We start from the raw sequence: 20,676 nt of genomic DNA on the forward strand, positions 1-20,676 counted from the left end.
GCAAATATATGGAATTATATATCATTCAATAATAAAGTTTAAAATTTTAAAAATTTAAATTATATTTATTTAAATTTTAAATGTTTTGGAGTAAAATATGTTATTTATTAATAAAAATTTGAAAGTATTATTTAAATATATATATATATATATATAAATATACGTATTAAAAATTTAAAATATTATTTGAATATATGTATTAAAAATTTGAATGAGTTACTTAAATTAAAAAATTAAAATTTAATTAGAATATAATTTTATTTAATTCAAATTATATTAGATTAAATCAAAATAATTTAAAAATTAAATTTAAATTAGCACCGTACAAATCAATCATTTGCATAAAATTGAATTAGATTGAAACGTATAAATCAAATCAATATTTTTTAAATCATTTAAAATTATATCATTTTTATAATTTGAATAAATTTAAAATATACTACAAAATATAGTCTTATTTCGTTGACAATACAAATAATAGATGTAAATATATCCCACTCACTCTAAGTTGGTATATATAGTGAAACTCGTATATAAACCGTTGAATTCCTTCCACGATTTATGCATGTTTTGCATTCTCACAGAAACCATGGAACCCCTACCACGTTTTCTTTCCAAATGGTTCATTAACGTAAATTTGCATTTTCGTATTTAAACTGCAAAAGTTGCATTTCCGTAATTTTAAAAGCTAAATATTTTGTTTTCGTAAATTGCCCTATTTTTTATATGTATGTTTTGTATGAATTTTTTTTATTTTTGTTTGGCTTTGTTCATATGATTTTTTATTTATTTTATTGTATTTCTTTTATTCATATGACAAATGTTGTTGAATTTTTTTTTATTTTGTATAGTGCTCTAATTTTTTAAGTATTTTATTTATTTTTATGATATTTTTATTATTTTTTGTTCATATAAATTTTTTTGATCCTTTACTACATTGTATTTATGTTGTGTATGAAATTTTTTTATTTTTTATTTCATTTTATTCATATGAATTTTATTTATTTATTATTGTATTTTTTTCACATGATATATGTTGTTGGTTTTATGAAATTTTTATTATTTCTTATCTGTTTGATTTTTTTTATTTCTTTGATGTACTCTATAAAAAAAGGCAAAATAAATAAAAAATTAATTATAAGTAACAATATAGCCATAAATAATAAAAATTTATAGTTCAAAATAATACTAAATTAAAGAGTACTGACAGTGCTAGAAAAATTATAGAATATTTTCTTTTTGTTTGAAATTATAAAATTTATAGTACTCTCTTTCATATTTTTATTTTTTATTGTATTTATTTTATTTATATGATAAATATATTTTTATATTATTTTTCTTAGTGTTTTGATTTTGCATGCATATAAAAAAATTATTTAAATCGATGTCTCTTTTAGTAATTTTTCATCTAAAAGTGATTTTGAGTACTATAATCCAAACAATATTTATTTTATTATAATCAATTTTGGTATAAACAACCGTGATTTCTGTGTTGCACCCTAATCAGTAACCACATAATCTGCCACTACCTATAGTGGATGATGTTCTTCTGTAAACCGCTGCTGCCAGTAACAATTTTTATAGAAATATAAAAAAATGAATTTGCGTCTTCGTATTTCAAAAGTTGTATTTACGTAAAATTAAAATTCAAACATTTTATTTACGTAAATTGGCCTAAAAATTAAATAATACTATTCATTTAATAATTTTTGTTCATTAAATTTAATTAAATTAGTCTAATATTAACAAAAATTAATTATAAATAATATTATTCTAAATTTTATTATTTTTGGTTGAATTTAGTTAAAAAAAATATAATATACAACTTGAGTAAAAAAATTGGTGCATAAACCCAATATGAGATCTTTTGAGAATTTAGTACTCACTATAAGTTTAGGACCATTTTAATCGTTCAAATTTCAAGGTAACTTGGTGGTGTTCAACTTTTGGACTCCCTTTTACAGAGAGTGAGTGAGAGAGAAATTCCAAGTAAAGCGCGCGATTACTTTGAACTTTGAAGTAGCTGCTCCTTTCGGAAACCATGATGGAGTCAGGGAAAGACAACGGCACCAAACTCACCGGTCAACGGCGCGTGGGTCTACTCTACGACGAGAGGATGTGTAAGCACGAGAACCTTCACGACGGTTACCATCCCGAAACCCCCAACCGTATTAGGTCCATTTGGAACAAGCTTCAATCCACGGGCATTACCCAACGGTACTAACTACTTTACTCCTCTTTAGGGTTTTAAATTTCACCATTTTTTTCTTATTATTATTGTTGTGGGTTACGTTAGCTAGAGATGTTATTTTGATTGCTCTAGTTTTCGCTGAGCTGTGGTTCCTTCTGTAACACTTTCAGACTCGTTTTATTGATGAAATTTAGGTTGCCATCTGACAATGGAACAAGACGAAATACTCACAAGAAGATATAGAAAACAGATATACAAAATTTTGTGCTCTTGAGTAAAATTCAATTTATTCTTATTTTTTTTATTTAAAAAATTTGAGACAAAAAATATAATAATAAAAATTAACAAAAATAATAAAAAAATAAAAAATAAGTTGTGTCTTTGTTAGTGTTTTTAGGCACAATATCTTATGTCTCTGTGTTTCTATCTGTCTTTGTGTTCCTGTCTCATTGTCCTCTGTAAACAAACCCAACCTTAACTAGGTTTTGTGATGAGTAAATGGACTAAAGTACACGTGAAAGGGTTTTGGGTAGATAAAAGTACACCAAAGATTAGTAAATATCAAAATACACATCAAGATTGTTTACGATGGACAATAGTGTCGTGCTGTTAGTAAGGGTTTGATATTTATAAATCTTTTGTGAGTATTTTTGTCCATCGAAAATAATCTCTAGGGTGTACTTTGTTATTTAGGAATATTTGGTGTACATTTTTGTCTCTGCCAAACTCTTACACGTGTACTTTTCTTCATTTACTCGTTTTGTGACTGATATTTAAATTTGTCTTGAAATCTACCTTTTGTTTTTTGAATTTTGTTGATGAAATTAACTATGTGACATGAAATGTAATATAGGCAGTGGTGTAAAGGATGATTGATGGCCACAAGTAAAAGAAAAATGGAGTTTTTAATAATTATTTCTACATATTAATGCTACTACAAAACTATAATTATGGTTTGGAGAAGCTTTAGGTGGTATATTTAGTATTTACACTGCAGATCTTCTGGAGCTTGGGAAAATAATGCGAGATGTGTTTTAATTTCTTTTGACATCTATTCAATGGTTCATTAAATTGTGGTAAAGTTAGAAAAATATGATGGTTTTAAGAATGGTGAAGGCCTAATACGAGTAAGAAACTTTCCAATGCTGAGATGGAGGCATGTGTCCCCGTAGTCTTTGAAGTAGCATAATAATAAAAAAAGGTGCTTTCATTGAGAGACTGATGGTGACATTCGGAGAACTCCATCAGCAGACTGAGCTTGCAGCCTTACAACGGAGCCATGTTGAAATTGCTAGTCTAGTTTCAACCACCAACGAGCGAATGGATGATTGGAGAGCCTGTATCAGTCTCTTTATGTTTACTTAAGGTTTTTCCTATAATTAGACTCCATTGTGATGGTTTAGAGTAAATTGTTCTCTCTTCTGTGAAAGTTGTGCTGTTCAATTTTTAGTTCTGAATTTCTAATACTAGGATGACTTTGCATAAAGTGACAAAATCTTACTTCTCTGTTTTGTGCTTTTAATAAATGTGGTGTAACATCATTCCAGATGTGTGATTTTGGATGCTAAAGAAGCTGAAGACAAACATATACTGTCAGTACATTCCAAAAAACATGTGAATTTTATCAAGAAAATAAGCTCAGAGTCAGATTCACGGAGGCTTAAGACTGCGTCAAAATTTGATTCGATATACTTCAATGAAGGTTCATCAGAAGCTGCTTATCTTGCTGCTGGCTCTGCTATAGAGGTGATATTTACATGGATTATTCACATAGTATAAATATCTGTGATTTTTTATGTGTATTAATGAGATAACTGTGGATCCATTATTACAGCCTTTTCGAAGTCTAGATTTGTCTGTGCCTGCCACTAAAGCAGAGTTTGCCATCTGATCTAAAAAATATACTTTCCTGTTTCTAGTATTCCACTTAATTTTAAGTTACTGACTTTGCTCATATTGGTAGTATTGATTGCATTCAATATCTTAGACAACTTTTTTTTCCTACTAAAAGAAACTGGTACAAAATTTGGGCCATCATGAAGTTTTTCTTGAAGTTGTTTGGGAGCAGCAATGTTTTACAAACATTTTAGCTTTTCAATTTGTATTTCAACTTGGAGGTTCTTTCCATATAATATTTCTCATTTTAATTATCAATTTTTGTAAATATAAAAAAAAATATCAATTTTTGTACTTACAAATAATAAAAAAAAAGGGGAAGTTAAGGCTTAAAAGTAAGGTTGTTGACTTGTAACTTGGAGGTCATATGTTTCTGCACATTGCCACAAATGTTTGGCTACTATTCTCAAAAAATGAGCAAACCTAGTCAAGAGAAACTGATGAGGTTGCAGGGCACACCCAACAGTCACCAAAGATACAAAAAGGTATTCCAAGAAAAAACAGCAAGACGACAATGTAAAAATAGGTGCGACAGTAATTTTGAATCTGTGCCACCCCGCACTCACCTGACACACATTGTGAGAAATATCCATATGTGGCCTTCAAATAAGTATATCAAGGTGGAAAGAGATTGTATTTGAGGAAGGAGTTAAGAAATAAGAACTAGAAATAAGATTTACATCTAAATATACCAAATGAATCAAGAGACCGTAATTGTTATCTGGGTTAAAAGACAATGGAGCAATATCAAGGACTGTTTACAAAATCAAACATAAAAATAATTAAAACTTTCTTTTTGTATCATGTACTTTTATCATAATGCTATAGATTTGGTTGGCTATATTGATACATCATTTTATCATCAAAAGAATTATCATTTAAATTAAAGAACTTTATCATGTATCCATCTGAATTTTTCCAATCTATCAGTGAACACATACATTTATTTAGATTGAAGTAAGGTTTTATGTTAATACTATTCTTTTTAACATAACTGAAGATCCTATGATTAATAGGTTGTTGAAAGAGTGGCAAGCAGGGAATTCAATTCTGCTTTTGCAATTGTTAGGCCTCCAGGTCATCATGCAGAACGTGATGAACCCATGGGTTTTTGTCTATTCAACAATGTGGCGATTGCGGCAACGTATCTCTTAGAGGAACGTGTGGGTAACATGATTTCTACTTTCAATTCTGTATTTACCAAGAGTTTTTGGCAGTTAATCTGTCAGTTGCTTTATTTCCACAGGCACCTCACTGTTGTGTTGCCCTGTTTGACAGCCAGAATTAGGTATTAAAAAAATTTTAATTGTTGATTGGGACATCCATCATGGAAATGGTACACAAAAAATGTTCTGGAATGACTCTCGAGTTTTATTCTTCTCTGTTCACAGGTATTATTATTATTTTCATGTATTTTCTGTCCACTTGAACTGATTTGTCCTGTTGTAATTGTTTCTCTCTACCTCAAAATATGTAAAATTTTGTTTCTATTGGTTTTGAGGCCCTAGACCTGACTGCTAGATTGTTTCCTTTTATACACTGGTGATTTAGGAAAATATATGTTGCTATATATGGGATAGGACATTGCATGAATTTGCGAATCATGTTAAATTTTAAAATTGTAGAACAACATGGCTTGTATATAATTGTACATGTATATTTTAAAGAAAAAAATTCATTTTAATTTTAATGATTTAATTTATTTTTATTTAATAATATATATATAAGCTTTCCTTTTTTTTATTGTTATAAAATATAAATTGATTACAGATTTGAAAAGAATTCACACTATGTGTCTTGTCTTGTTAGAGTAAAAGTGGGGAGGGGAAAAAAAATCACATGCGTACGTGCATCCTTTCTGCGTGGTGTAACATTTGACTCGAACATGTGGACATGACACCCAAATAGTGTGTCTATATTTAATAGTTTAGCATCGGGTCTTAGAGGTGGTTTTCAATCAAGACTTTAAAATGAATGTGAATCTCCATAGGTGGTTTTATCACTTTCATTGTTGATCTCAGATCATCTCATGCAGGCATGAATTTGGGAGCTTTTATCCTGCAAGTGATGATGGCTTTTATACGATGGTTGGAGAAGGAGCAGGTGCTGGATATAATATAAATGTACCATGGGAGAATGGAAGATGTGGTGATGCAGATTACTTTGCAGTGTGGGACCACATTTTGCTACCTGTTGCCAAAGAGTTTAATCCAGACATGATTATTGTTTCTGCTGGCTTTGATGCAGGTCTATTGTAGCATAATTTAAATTTGATGTTTTATAGGGGCGAGTTACTGGTTGTTTATACTCTTTCTCAGGGTTTGTAGCCAGTGTTGTTGGTTTAATTATTATTTTACTTCTTTGTATCTTGAAGGAGTATCACCATTACTTCTGATTTTGTACTAAACTACTAATCAGTTGATCATTAATTTATTATTACTGAAACGTAATAACTTTGATAATTTTTAATGAAACAGCCATTGGTGATCCTCTGGGGGGCTGTCGTGTTTCGCCATTTGGTTATTCTGTCCTGTTGAAAAAGGTTAATTTTAAACATTGACTTTTCATGATTGCGCCTTGCATTTGTTTCTTGTAATGCTAATTTCCTGATAAAACTGTTCAATTAACTGTGAAATTTTTTACTGTGTATATTGCACTTTAGTGTCACTATTTTCATGTTGCTTAAAGATGGGCAGTTATCTTTCTTAAACATATAGTGCTACTGCTTGCTTGAGTATCAAGTTTATATGATCTAACTTTAGCATTATTTTCTAGAATAAAATCTGATATAAGTTTTATATGTGAAGATTTTAACTTGGGTGATCAAATATATGAATGGCTGTTACATATTGTTTTACCTTCTATACATTTCAGTTGATGAATTTCGCTGAAGGTAGGATTGCACTAATTTTAGAAGGAGGATATAACCTTGACTCCATTGCAAAGTCGACGCATGCTTGCGTGGAGGTTTTGCTTGAAGACGAGCCTATTGTTGGTTCATCTGAGGCCTATCCATTTGAGTCCACCTGGCGTGTGATTCAAGCAGTAATAACTCATGACTCTAATATATGCTGTTTTGATCCTTCAAGGGGCAAAAGGGTTTTGTGATTTCATTTCTTATTATTTTTGGTTAGGGGGTGAGCAGTGGGAAATGGAAAATGTATTCTTTTCTTTCCTAAAAGCATCATATGGGCTTTTGTTACCCAAAGGTATTTGACATCTATTTAGTGCTAAATCTTTTGTGTTTGCCTTGCAGGTTCGCCAGGAATTAAGTTGCTTTTGGCCTACACTTGCTAATGAATTGCCACAAAAATTAATTTCTCAGATTGCTCCTCCCCCAGTAATGTTCTTTCGATTACTATTGTTCCTTTTTTACAGTTAATTTTGTTATTTCGCTATCGTATAATTTCTTTTTCATTATTTGTTCTTGCATAATACAAATCAAAAAATATTTTAGCAAATAGTGGTATGGTCTCCCTTATTTTTTTAACCTTTTCTAAATAATCTGTAATTTAATGAGACAATAACTATAACTTAAAATTCTGGTTGATTACCTTATATTCACAATGCAAAAATTGCCATGCTATCTTATAGCTTTTTGCTGCTGGCTCATACATTTTGAAAAGAACCATGACCTTTACATTGCAAAGTCGTAGATTCCACATTTTATTGGTAACTTAATGGATTAAGTTTATGTGCAAGAAGCAACTTATGTTTTAAGGGACATTAATTTTTCATTAGATGATTTACTGCTCGTATTTTATCCTATATGCATTCCAAATACATGCAATTTGGGTTATGAAAAGTTTCGAATAGATTATTTTACGATAATATTCTCATTGGAATTCTTTCTGCAACACTGCATTTGCAGCATACTCTTATCTCAAGCTCCGACTCCGAGACAGAGGATGACAAGGGTCGGCAGAATTCAGATCTTGCAGAGCTTCTACAGGATGTCATAAAACCACTTTCTGAGCTGAAGGTTGATGCAGGTAACTGTCGCTTTTTTACACCAAAGATTGATATAAAATTTGAGAAACATCCTGAAGTTTTAATATCATTCATGGCAAAATTTTAAACCAAATAAATATTTTACGTAGAAGAATTGATCATTGATGTGTGTATACCTTTCGAGAATCACGTCAGTAATTAGAAATTTCAGATGGCAACTTTTGAGCAATATGTGGATAAGAAAACTATCCATCATTTAGTATGATGTTTAGTGGGTTTGGTGAGACCAGCTAATCCACATAATTTGCCATAGTCAAATTCACAAATGTGGGTGTTTTGGTTTGCATGTTGATTTGGATCCAAAATCACCCAAGTAGAATTTTTGGCACATGATTGTAACTCTTAGGATGGCAGAACTTTTTTGGATCAAAATATGTCTTTTACCTTATGCGGGGCCCTTTAAGATGGCTGACCAACTTCCAATCCAACTGAATGTTGGAAGTATTTTGGGAATATGTTTGATATGTCCACACATGAATAGCAAGATGCAAAATGTTAATGTATTGTTCGTTACCCACCGTACAGTAAATTGATGTTCTCTCTGATAAAAAAAAATGTTGCATCTTTGTCAATGTTCGGTTGCTCAGGTAAATGGTAATTTGAACGGGGCTGAGGTTGGAGCAAATGGGGTGAGGTGATAGTTTTGGACTTGTGCGCACGCTTCTTGAAGGGAATGACAGCCTGAATCGTCGATGGGTTGGCGGGTGGGGGCCACCTGCAAGGATACACCAATGCCAAAGTCAGTGTTCATATGATGAGGCAGCTAATTAGGGTTAAAATGTGACGTACTTCTAGGGAGGGGTAGGTCCCTCCCTATTTATACTCTGAACTCGAGTGGGTCCTTTCGCTTGGGCCCATCTGCCTGGAAGCTTCTGCTAGCTGTTCAAGTCTTTTTGGCAGGGGCGTGAGGTGCCGGGTGGGTCACTTGGGTCCGTGTCAAGTGACCCGGCGGGTTGGTGGTCCACAGTCGGACCGGGACAGTTGTTGGGCTGGGCCGGAACGTACCAACCGTGAAGCTAGAAGCTCGTGGTTGATGCGTTCAAGTTACTCGCGCTCGCTCGGGTAGAGTCCTAATCAACCCTGGAACCTGTTGACAAGGTCCACAGCTCCAGTGCGCGTGAGTTGCCCCCAACTGTGGCTTAGGGCGTTGCTTCGGTTTCTGTGCTGAAAGCATTAAATGCTCTTTATGGTTGATTTGAAAGCAGGGGGAAAAATCAATTCTACCTCTGTCTTTTTGCACTTCCCTGACGGTTACCATTTTGCATTCTTTTGCTTTTGTCTTCACCACTTCTTCACTTTTCTCACACATTCCCTTCGTCTTTCTCTGCTTTCTGATCGCTGTGCCTTCGGAATTCTGCATCTTGCTTGCTGCGAATCCCACACCCGCCCTCTCTTCATTCCTTCTACTTTCTTCATTTACTGGTAAGCAATCATTTCCTTCTTCCTTCGTTGATGATTGTTGTGCTTGCCTTTGTTACCACTGTTGCTACATGCATTTTGCATTACTTCTAGTGCATTTGTTTGGTTCTTGTCTTGTCTAGGTTAGATTTGCCAATGTTAGCTAGTTCTTAAAAAGGGGGGGGGTACCATTAGGTGTCTTTTTTCTTGGATCTAGGCCTTTTAGGCCTTAGAATAGTGGTGCAAATTAGAGTAGTGACGTAGTAGAACGTAGTCTTTGTTTCTTCATTTCTTGCGGGTTTCCGATCTCCCGAGTTAACTTAAGTGGTGCCCCCACTGTAGGTATGGCTCAGCAACCTGCGGTGCCGAATCGTGTTGATCATGATATCTGGGTCACATCCGACGAGAAAGATATGGCTTCCCGGGTAACCTGAGAGAAGCTACAAGAGCTTCGCGACTCCGGGCCCTTGTGTGGCGGAGGCCCGGTAGAAGCGAATTACCAAGTTTTCGTCCTGGGTGACCGAGAGTGTATTTGACACCTGAACCTGGTGTCTCCCTGGGTAGTCGACTGGTTGTGGGTGTACAAAGCAATGTTCACCACGCTAGGTGTCCGTCTTCCTTGTTCTCCGTTCATCATCTCTTTGCTAAATCGTTGTGACGTCGCCCTGTAACAGCTTCATCCAAACAGCTGGGCCGCCTTCGTACTTTTGAGATGGTGTGTGAATATTGGGAGCTCCAGACTTCTCTCAACGTGTTTTTTTTTTTTTTACCTTTTCTTACTCACTAACCCTTCCCGAGAAGGCAAGCACAAGAAAGGCTACCTTTCCTTCAAGACTGTACAGAATAGGCAAATTTTTTGGCCTTTTTGAAGATTCTTTTCATGGTTTCAAAAGTAAGTACTTCAAAGTTAGACCGGCTCTGAGTTGCCATACCTTTTGGCTTACCCTCGAGGGTGAAAGGCGGATCCCGACTTATTAGAGCTTTGGTGTTGGCTCTGACTATCTAATAAAAGTGTCTTATGAGGGGTTAAGTCCGGAGGACTGTCAGATCACAGATATCTTGTTAGCTGTTTTTGGCTAAAAAAATCTTAACTCCCATTTACTAATGGGTGACCGGGAGTCCGATCGTGAATGCGTAGGTAAAATTTTGAATTTCTTTGTTGTCTTGATCTCCCGATCTGTTTGTCTATTTTGCTTGCTTTAAAATGTCCCATTCTTCCGACTTCCTAACTTTGCTTTTCTTTCCACTTCTTGTAGTTGCCATGGCTACTGGTAATGCCAAAATGGCTCGCTTGATGGCCCACTTCTTTCCCTCGGAAGACAGTGACGATGACACCACGGCAACTCCTTCGGTGGAGCCTATGCCTGATGCCGTCGGTGAAGGAATTCGCCAGGTCATCGACGAAGGTGACGAACAGCCCCAACCTTCTGCTGAAGCACTGCTTCAGAACCTTGCTGTCGACGAGGCGGGCCAGGGTCAGGGGGTGGGGTTCGAAGACGACCCCGAGCTAACCATTGTAACCAACCCCAAGAAAAGGAAAACAACCCCGGGCTCTAGCAAGACTCTTACTGTCATGGAGAAGAACTTTGACGCGGGATATTTCATTGACTCCCAGCTCCTTCTGGGCACTGAAGAATTCTTCCGGGAAGAAGACCTCGCTGCCCAAGTTAGATGGACTTACCGCAGCCTCCTTCGGGCAGCGGCCATTGTGAGGAAAATGGAACTCGTGTTGGCGCAAAGCCAACTCGCGGAAGGTAAACTTAGGGCTTCCCAGAAGGATATTTCCAAGTTGAAGGCCCAGGAAGAGTTGCTCAAGGCCCGCCTTGCCGAGGAAGAGAAAAAGGCTGAGGAGAGTGCCACCAAGATCAACTATCTGGTGGATCGCGATCTCTCTCTCTCAAGCCAACTTAATAGTGCTCAAGGTCGGGCCACTGTTGCAGAGGCGAAGGTGAAGGAGTTGGAGGAGAAACTTGCCGAGGTCACAAAATCGGCTGAGGCTGCTAAGCAAGAGGCCTTAGCTTTGAAGAAAAAGAATAAGGAAATTGTGAGGGATGCACGGGGAGTAGTCAAGGCTACCGAGGAGAGGATTAAAGCTCAGGTCTTTCTCCTTGCTCCCGACCTGGATACCTCAATGATTGGAGCTTTCAAGATGATTCAGGATGGGAAGATTGTGGATATCCTGAGGCAGTGAGATCTTTGTAAAAAATGTGAATCTTGTACTTTTTTGTACTTTGTTGTATTGGGCCGATCTGATGCCCTTGTCTTGAATGAACAATTTTATCTTTAATAATTAATGTGACCTTGATACCTCGTGCTTTAGATCATTATCGGACCGATGCGATGCCTTTCTTTAAGCTACCATTTTCATCCGTAGTTAGAGCACATTTTTGTTGCTTGTTATTACCTCGCTTGACCGTCAAACTGTTATTCGTAGTAAGTTGGATATCCGTTTCTTGCAATATCGTGGCGCTCGGGGTGATCAATCTTGGGTTGTCGTTTTTATAACTTAATAGTAATAAATCACAGATATGACACTAAGCATGATGTAAATTAACCACGAAAATACAAAAGTCCTTTGCAACAAGTTTAATGAAAGAGAAATGAAGCATCTAACAGAAAAATAACAAATAAAGGACGACAGTAATTTAAATAACAAAGGTGAGGAATGCGAAGTGGTAATCGTTAGGGAGGGAAGTCATCCTTCAAGAGTAAAAACTCTTCAAGTTTGCCATATTCCATGTCTTCGGTACCTTGGTCCCATCAAACTGCTCCAGCTTGTATGCGCCTTTCTCGAGGACTTCTCTTACTCTGTAGGGCCCTTTCTAGTTAGCTGCTAGCTTGCATTGTCCTGGGGTTGGCGTGCCGATATCGTTGCACTGCAACACTAAATCTCCTTTCTCCAAACTCTTGTTCAGCACCTTGCGATTGCAACATAAAGCTATCTTTTGTTTTAGCGCAGCTTCCGACAAATGAGCTATCTTCCTTGGAATGACTGTATCAACACCATATGTAAGCTGGAAGGGTGTCTCTCCGATAGAAGATTGTGGTGTTGTTTTGTAAGACCACAACACGAAAGCTAGCTTGTCTGCCCAAGAGCCTTTTCGCTAATCAAGACACTTTAACCCATTAAGGATAATTTTGTTCGTTGCCTCGGCTTGACCGTTGCTCTGGGGTGTTCCACCGAGAAAAACTTCTGCTTGATCCTCAAACCAGCTAAGAATTTCCCAAATTTTTTATCAGAAAGTTGCGTTCCATTGTCCGAGACCACGATCTTTGGAATCCCAAACCTGGCGATTACTTATTTCCAAAGGAACTTCTAGCAATTTGCTGACAATATGCTGGCTAACGGCTCTGCCTCCACCCATTTGGTGTAATAATCAATGGCCACAATGAGGTACTTAACTTGCCCTGGGGCTACCGGAAACGGGCCCAAAAGGTCGACTCCCCATTAGGAGAAAGGTCGGGAGGCCAACATGGAACTTAGCTATCCCGCTGGGGCTTTGTAAAAATTCACATTCTCCTGACGTTTTCTGCACTTCCTTACCAACTCCAAGGTGTCCCACATCATAGAGGGCCAATAATATCCTGCTTTGATGAGCTTACTGGCTAAGGCTTTCCCTGCAATGTGATGGCAACAACACCCCTCATGGACTTTGCTTAGAACGTAGTCCGTCTGGTCAGGGCGAATGCACCTCAACAGGGTCTGATTGAGTCCTAGTTTGTACAGTTGCCCTTGTATTATTACGTACTTAGCGACTTCTCTTTTTACCACTTTGGTCTCCTTTTCATCTCCAGGGAGCGTCCTGTCTTCGAGGAAGCGTTGGATCGAATTGATCCAAGAGGGATGGTCTGGGGCTTGGGTCAGGCAGAGGGCCACCGATGGCTCTTTTACCAAACCCCGGATAAGGGATCGGTTTTCCGCCCCAGGTTTGGTGCTCGCCAACTTCGTCAAGAGGTCGGCCCTAGCGTTTCTCTCTCTGGGAACATGTTGCGCCACTACCTATTCAAAACCCTTGCATAGTCTTTTTGTTCTCTCCAAATACTTTTGCAACAAAGGGCCCTTGGCTTGGTAAGTTCCATTCATCTGAGTGGTCACGACCTGGGAGTTGCTGTTGACTTAGAGTTTCGTCGCTCCGACCGCTCTGGCTAGAGTTAAGCCGACTATTAAGGCCTCATACTCTGACTGGTTGTTCAAGACCAGGAAGTCGAATTTGGTCGATTGTTCATAGGTCATCCTTTCCGAGCTCTCTAGGATGATTCCGGCCCCTCCGAATGCTTGGTTGGACGCTCCGTCAATGTGAAGCTTCCACCGTGTGTTCGGATTCTCGGGAGCATCGCCGGTTACTTCTACCAAAAAATCTACCATAGCTTATGCCTTGATATCTTGTCGAGGTTCGTACCGGATTTCATATTGGGACAATTCTATTGCCCAAGTCATCATACGACTCGCCAGGTCGGGTTTCTGCAAGATTTCTCGGATGGCCTGGTCAGTCCTCAATGTGATTGTGTGCTCCTGAAAATACTGTCTTAATCTCTAAGAGGAGATTAACAAAGCATAAGCTAACATTTCCAATTTGGTGTACCTCAGCTCCGCTCCTTGGAGCACCTTGCTAATGAAGTATACCAGTTGTTGGAGTTTGTCTTCCTCCTGAATCAAAACGGCTGCCATAGCCTCCTCCGTCACGGCTAGATAAAGGTATAGGGCCTCTCGTTCTTTTGGCTTTCCGAGCACTGGTGGTTCCGATAGGATCTTCTTAAAGTGGTTGAAGGCTTCCTCGCACGCTAGAGTCTATTCGAAGGTCATTCCTTTCTTAATTAGATTGAAGAAGGAAAGGGTCTTTGTTGCCGATGTCCCGAGAAAACGAGACAAAGCCGTGAGTCTACCAGCCAGTCTTTGAACGTTTTTTACACCCCCTGGGCTTGTCATTTGAAGGATGGTTTTGTATTTGTCTAGGTTGGCTTCAACCCCTTTTTGCGTGATCATAAAGCCCAAGAGCTTTCCTGCTTCCATAGCAAATGCACATTTCAGAGGGTTCAGCCTCATATTGTGCTTTCGGAGCGACCCGAAGACAGCTTCCAGGTCGGCAACCAAGTTTCCGGCTCGGCTGTCTTTACCAATATATCATCAACGTATACCTCCACCGACTTGTCGATAAGTTTCCTGAAGACTTTGCTCATTAATCTTTGATATGTGGCTTCTGCATTCTTTAATCCAAACGGCATGGCCCTGTAACAGTAGGTCTCTGCTGGTGTTATAAATGCCGTTTTTTCCTCATCAGGGCGGTGCATCGGGATTTGGTTGTACCCAAGTACGCGTCCATGAAGCTCAGAAATCAGTATCTCGCAGCCGCATCTACTAGGGCATTAATGTTAGGGAGTGGAAATGAATCTTTTGGACATGCCTTGTTAAGATCTGAATAGTCGACGCACATCCTCCACTTCTCGTTGGCTTTCTTAATAAGGACCACGTTTGAGAGCAACGTCGAGTACTCCAACTCTCTTATGAAACTGGCTTCTAACAAGCTGGCCATCTACTTGGCCACCTTGTTAGCCCTATCTGGCGCATCTTTCTTCGCCGTTGTGCCACTGGCTTGGCGTCTGGTTTCATGGCCAGATGATGTAACATAAAATCGGGGTCCACTCTTGGCATGTCAGCCGGGGTCCAGGTGAACAAATCGCAGTTTGCTCTGATGGCCTCGATGAGGAGCTCCTTTAACTTGTGGGGGACGTTTTGGTTTATGAAGGTAAACTTCTCCGTGTCTTCCACCCGGAACTTCTCCAGGTCTCCCTGAAGTTCTGGCCTCGGCTTGTCGTCAACCCTCGCATCCAAATCCGCCAGGAACACCCCAGCTGCTTATTTTGACTTCTTCCTTAGCGAGAGACTGGTGTTGTCATAAGCGACTGCCGTTTCCAGGTCTCCTCGAATAGATCATACAACTCCACTATCCGTTACAAACTTCATCGTGAAAAGCTTTGTGCAAATGATAGCCGACAGCTTGTTGATGGTTCTCCTTCCCAAGATCACATTGTATGCTGTGGAATCCCATAGGACCACAACCCCATGTTGATGGCTTTTGAGGTCTCCTTCTTTGAGCCCTAAGGCATCAAACACGTTCCTACACATGATATTTGAGTTTGTTTCAGTGTCCACTAGGATTCACTTGACAAGATATGTCACGATTCTTGCCGTGATCACCATTGGCGGGTCCTTGGGAAGGTCGTGGCATCAGCGATCTCCCGGGCCGAAAGATATTTTAGGGAGCTCTCCAGATTGTGCACTGAGGTTTCCCGAGGTCATGGCTAGGATATTCGCATCTTTTTTTGTTGCTGATTTTGACTTTGGTAGAATGTCTTTTCCAACAACAACATTGATCACTACTGTTGGGGCGTTTTTCGTATTGTCAGGTGGCCCCTGCCTTGGCGTTGCGGTCCTCCTTGGACCGTTCTCGCTCTCCTCCTCGGTTCTCGAATGAATCGCAAAAACTCAGTCAGCTTGCCTTCCCGAATGTCCTGATCCAAAGCGTCTTTCAAATCGAAACAGTTTTGGGTTTTGTGTCCAAAACCCTTATGGTAGTCACAATACAAACTTTTGTTTTTCCTTGTTCTATCTTTGAGTTGCCGAGGTTTGGACAGTATGCCCTTATCTGCAATTTGCTGATAGACTTCCGCAATAGGTGCTGTGAGAGGGTATAATTAGTAAACTTGCCCACCTAGGGAAACGGTTTGAATGGCTTCTCGGACGTTCCTTTCTTTGGCACCTCCCTTGGCTTTTCTGTGTACCTGGCCTGACGGGCTGATGGGTTGGGAGGCTGCCGCTTATTGGCGGCCACCACTTGACTAACTTCTTCATTGTTGATATACTCTCTCGTCACATTTTGAATTTCTTGCATGGTCAAAACAGGCTTTGTAGTGAGATGTTTCCCGAAGTCCTCATTCAACATGTCAAGCATAGACTTGTCATCGAGTCCGTCAAGCCATTAATCTCTAGACATTCATCGTTGAACCGTTCGAGGAACTTCCTCGTCGGCTCGCTAGCGCGTTACGTTACATCTAGCAAGTTGATCGGGTGCTTGGCTTTGGCTATCCGTGTGGTGAATTGCGAGTTGAAACCTATTTTGGCCCCTGAAATTTTTGACCGGCCTCAATTTCGACCTCCAAATTTATAGTTACTCAATTAACACCCCCAAATATTAGATTGTGCCCCACGCTTGCTCCTGTAGTTATCTCTGTTAACGGGGATCTGATGTAGCACGTTAAGTTGATAGAGTGTGTGTGGTACCTAACTTGCTAGAATGAATGTGTGATGAGTGAATGATGTGGCAAAAGTTGAATGAAATCAATTTGCAGCCCTCTTTTCCTAATATGTTTTAGACTTTGCTGGAGAAATTGAGTTCATTCAACTTTTGCCATGTCATTCACTCATTACACATTCATTCTGCCAAGCTGGGTTCCACGTGGATACACACTCTGTCAACTTAACGTGTGTAACACCCTACCATACAGAGTCTTATGCTTAAGTCATAATTCAGAGATGGCAAGGTATTACGACCTCTAAAACAAAAATTTAGTACGTATAGTAGTATGAATGATTGATTATAACTAGGAGCCTTGTAGAAAAAAGGGGTAAACAAAAACCGCAACTCGAAAGCGCAACACTCCGATCACTAACACAACGAGCAAAGGATAAGCTAACGCAAGATCATATATATAAAGAGTATCAAAAACAGGAATATCAAGACTCAAAATCCGGCTGCGAAGGTAACCGGTTCGAGCATAGCAATATATACATATAATAAAATAAGGAAAACCCCAAGGAAAACCCAAAGGGACACAAATACCGAAAACCTAATCTCCAAAATTCCCTCTAGAAGGAGTCATCACAGTTTGTATTATTTAATGGAGATAAAAGTATCTAAACAAGATATATAAATCAAGATAGAGTCCCGAGAACAAGAATCTTCGCTAATCCAGAAGTCCCCAGCATGCCTCAACGAGAAGCCTCGTGTCCTGCATCTGAAAACCACAAAATCCGCATGGGTGAGAACCAGAGGTCCCCAGTACGGTAACAGCTTCCACATATATAATACATAATAATAGAGGAAAGCCGAAGGCAATCCTAGAACTTCCTCCAGAAAATATCAAAGCTTATAAACAAGCTAAACCGTAAGCGGCAACTAACTAAAGATCCTTCAGTCTAACTAATACTTCCCTTTCTACTTCCTTCAGACCTCCCAACAACCAGCAGGAGTATAATATAGCAAACACAGTTATATCAGACAAGAGATTTACAAATAGGAACAAATAAGGCATTTAGGCAATTAGCAAGTAATATGCAGTCAAATAGGCAATCTCAAACAATTCATGTAGTATGCTTATGATGCATGCCTGTCCCTAGTGGCTGATGATATCATCTGTCGGTTATAGAGCCAACCCGACAAGTCCTGGTAGCTAGCCATTGGACTGTCCCTCTGTCGTGCATCCCCAACTCGAGTTATACTCATCATAAACTTGATCATAATCATGATCCATATCCATCACCCTCACTGGTGAATATTTATCCATCACCATCACTGGTGAATATTTATGGGGGCGAGCTCATCCGGGCCTTTCACAGTGCCCGGCCACACTTACGACATATGGTCAAAAGAGCTTCGAGTCTCAACCTGGAGCACATGGTGGCTAGCCATTGCTACTACCCAGGGAAACCCTCATCTCCAATGGTGGAAGTGCAAACCTTCACAATTCAATCAACATCATATATGCATTTATACTTGGCCATAAACATGGCTCCGCCGTAACACGGCAATAATCTAGCCATCCGGCTCACGGTTAAATCCATAACCAGCCAATTCATTAACAATTACGGCCCTTCGGCCCATGGCACAACAAGCACTTCCACCGCCATTCTCCGCATCTCACATAATCATCTTTGATCCTCAATGATCATTCATTTTTCCCTTGCTTCACTCGCAAGTTACCACATTCACTAGCCCTTTTTCTCATGCTAGGCATATCATAATGATTTAAGACATAAGTGGTGAGATCGGAGGCTTAGGAGTATGAAATTTGGCTTTTAAAACTCAAAAATCAACTTTGGGATGAAAACAGGTCCACGCGTACGCGCACGCATGGATGGCGCTTTCTCGAAGAACGGCGCGTACGCACCAAGTGCGCCTACGCGCGAGGGGTCATTCTGCTAAAAATTTTCTAAGTTAAAAGCTGCAGAATTTACAGATTCAAACCCCAATCTTCCGACGGACATAACTTCCTCATTTTAAATCGTTTTTCACCCGTTCTTCGAACGGCATGGACATCCCGGATCCAATTTCATTTCTAAACAGATTTGGCACAAATCAGAGATCCGTAGTCCAAGTTATGTCCCGTCAAAGTATGCCCAAAAACCATGTTTTCATACAAAACCACAAGGTGCCATTTTCAAAACAAGCCACTTTCAACTCTTTTCAAAATCAATCAAACATGCCAATTTCAACCCTTCTCTTTGAAATCATTCAAAATGTACCAAAATCAACAACAAGCCATCCTCAACTCACACATTGACACTTTACCAAGGTTTCCAAAACCACATCCAACCATTTTAACACTTCTCAATCAAATGGCTAAAGGACAAACACAATATCATGTCATACATCCTTCCTCATCCCAATTTCCAATAATACCATTTCCAATTAACCATCATTATACATAATCAATATCATACTCACCATCAACATGGTACCACCCATCAATTCAACCTCAATCATCCATCAAGCATATATCACAACATGCATTTCTCATATTTCACACAATCAAGGCATCAATATTCATAATCACATATATGAACACATCATATATTTCAACCATTCAACAACACCAACAATTCAATGCCTATCTTAGGGCCTCTAGCCTAAGTATTTCCTACCACATTACATATTAGATACGGGAAACCAAAACCATACCTTAGCCGATTCCCCAAGCTCAACCGGAGCACTTCCAAACCACTTGTCCACAAGCTCTCAAGGTATCAACACCTCCAAGAACAGATTTTATCACACAAAACCCTCTTCCAAGCTTTCCAAAATCACCAATCAAGCTCCAATATTCACATATACACAACCTAAGCCACAATCATCATACCCATACACAACATCTCAATACCCAAACATCATAGAACAACAAATTATACTAGGGTTGAGAATCTTACCACACCCAAGGTCCAAGGAGACAAGATTAACCTTCTCCTTCAAGAGAGTTGGGTCCTATAACATCAAAGAACCCAAAATCTCAACATTTTTGCTCATGAAACTCGAAATCAAGGGCTGGAATTTCGAACAGTAAAACGTAGATTACCTCAAGATTGATTGTATGGGTTTTGTAGAGCTCTCCGTGGTGAACGCGTGGCCGCAAACGGAGCGGCAATCGGAGCTCTAGATCAAAAGTTATGGTGGTTTGAAGATCAAGTGAGAGAAGGAAGTTGAGAGAGTGTTCTTCCCCCTTCCATCTCAATTTTCAGCGTGTTTTGGTGTTGTGTGAGGAGAGAGAGTGCTGAAAACTAGGGTTTTGGTTTAGTTATGTTGGGCCAAGGGCCCACTTTGGGTCCGGTTGGTCCGGTTTGGCCCATTCGATCCAATCTTGGTCCGATTTCTATAAAATTGGTACCGAAATTCTCGTCTCAATTTCCTCTATCACATTTAGCTATAAAAATAACATTTTTGGCTTTCTAGAATAAATTCTCATTTATGGGTTAATTAACCATTAATTAACCGGGTCTTACATTCTACCCACCTAATTGGGAATTTTGCCCACAAAATTCAAATTCAATTACCTGAGAATAAGTGCGGATAATCCGTTCGTATCTCCGACTCAAGTTCCCAAGTGTGTTCTTCAACACCGCCTCGACTCCAAGCCACTTTGACTAATGAAACCTCTTTTCCACGCAATCGTTTGATACTAGTATCGTCAATTCTAACTGGAGCCACTGGAAGCGTCAAATCTTCTCTTAACTGAACTGATTCAGGTTCTAACACATGGCTAGCATCAGGAGTGTACTTCCGAAGCTGTGACACGTGAAACACATCGTGCAGGTTCGAAAGATGAGGTGGTAGAGCCATCCGATACGCCACCGGCCCAATCCTCTCCAGGATCTGAAATGGACCAATGTATCGAGGATTCAACTTCTTTGC

At 38.9% G+C, this 20,676-nt stretch overlaps 1 protein-coding gene across 3 annotated transcripts in view; it reads left to right on the plus strand.

Moving 5' to 3' along the window:
- Nucleotides 1-1,897: 1,897 nt before the first annotated feature.
- HDA05 (histone deacetylase 5) overlaps nucleotides 1,898-20,676 on the plus strand; it is a 29,506-nt gene continuing 10,727 nt past the window's right edge. The window contains exons 1-10 of one of the 3 annotated variants that reach the window (XM_016337957.3): nucleotides 1,898-2,217; nucleotides 3,739-3,937; nucleotides 5,104-5,250; nucleotides 5,366-5,478; nucleotides 6,123-6,334; nucleotides 6,565-6,629; nucleotides 6,962-7,132; nucleotides 7,344-7,427; nucleotides 7,959-8,079; nucleotides 10,753-17,828. In XM_016337957.3, the coding sequence (XP_016193443.1) occupies nucleotides 2,042-2,217; nucleotides 3,739-3,937; nucleotides 5,104-5,250; nucleotides 5,366-5,478; nucleotides 6,123-6,334; nucleotides 6,565-6,629; nucleotides 6,962-7,132; nucleotides 7,344-7,427; nucleotides 7,959-8,079; nucleotides 10,753-11,687 (2,223 nt within the window). In that variant the 5' untranslated portion in view covers nucleotides 1,898-2,041 and the 3' untranslated portion in view covers nucleotides 11,688-17,828. Of the gene's footprint in view, nucleotides 2,218-3,738; nucleotides 3,938-5,103; nucleotides 5,251-5,333; nucleotides 5,479-6,122; nucleotides 6,335-6,564; nucleotides 6,630-6,961; nucleotides 7,133-7,343; nucleotides 7,428-7,958; nucleotides 8,080-10,752; nucleotides 17,835-20,676 lie in introns of those variants that run through there. The other 2 variants (XM_088501761.1, XM_016337959.3) reach the window with 2 other exon arrangements.

This window comes from Arachis ipaensis, chromosome B1 (genome assembly GCF_059453495.1).
Source record: "Arachis ipaensis isolate K30076 ecotype BB chromosome B1, ASM5945349v1, whole genome shotgun sequence".
Taxonomy (NCBI): Eukaryota; Viridiplantae; Streptophyta; class Magnoliopsida; order Fabales; family Fabaceae; genus Arachis; species Arachis ipaensis.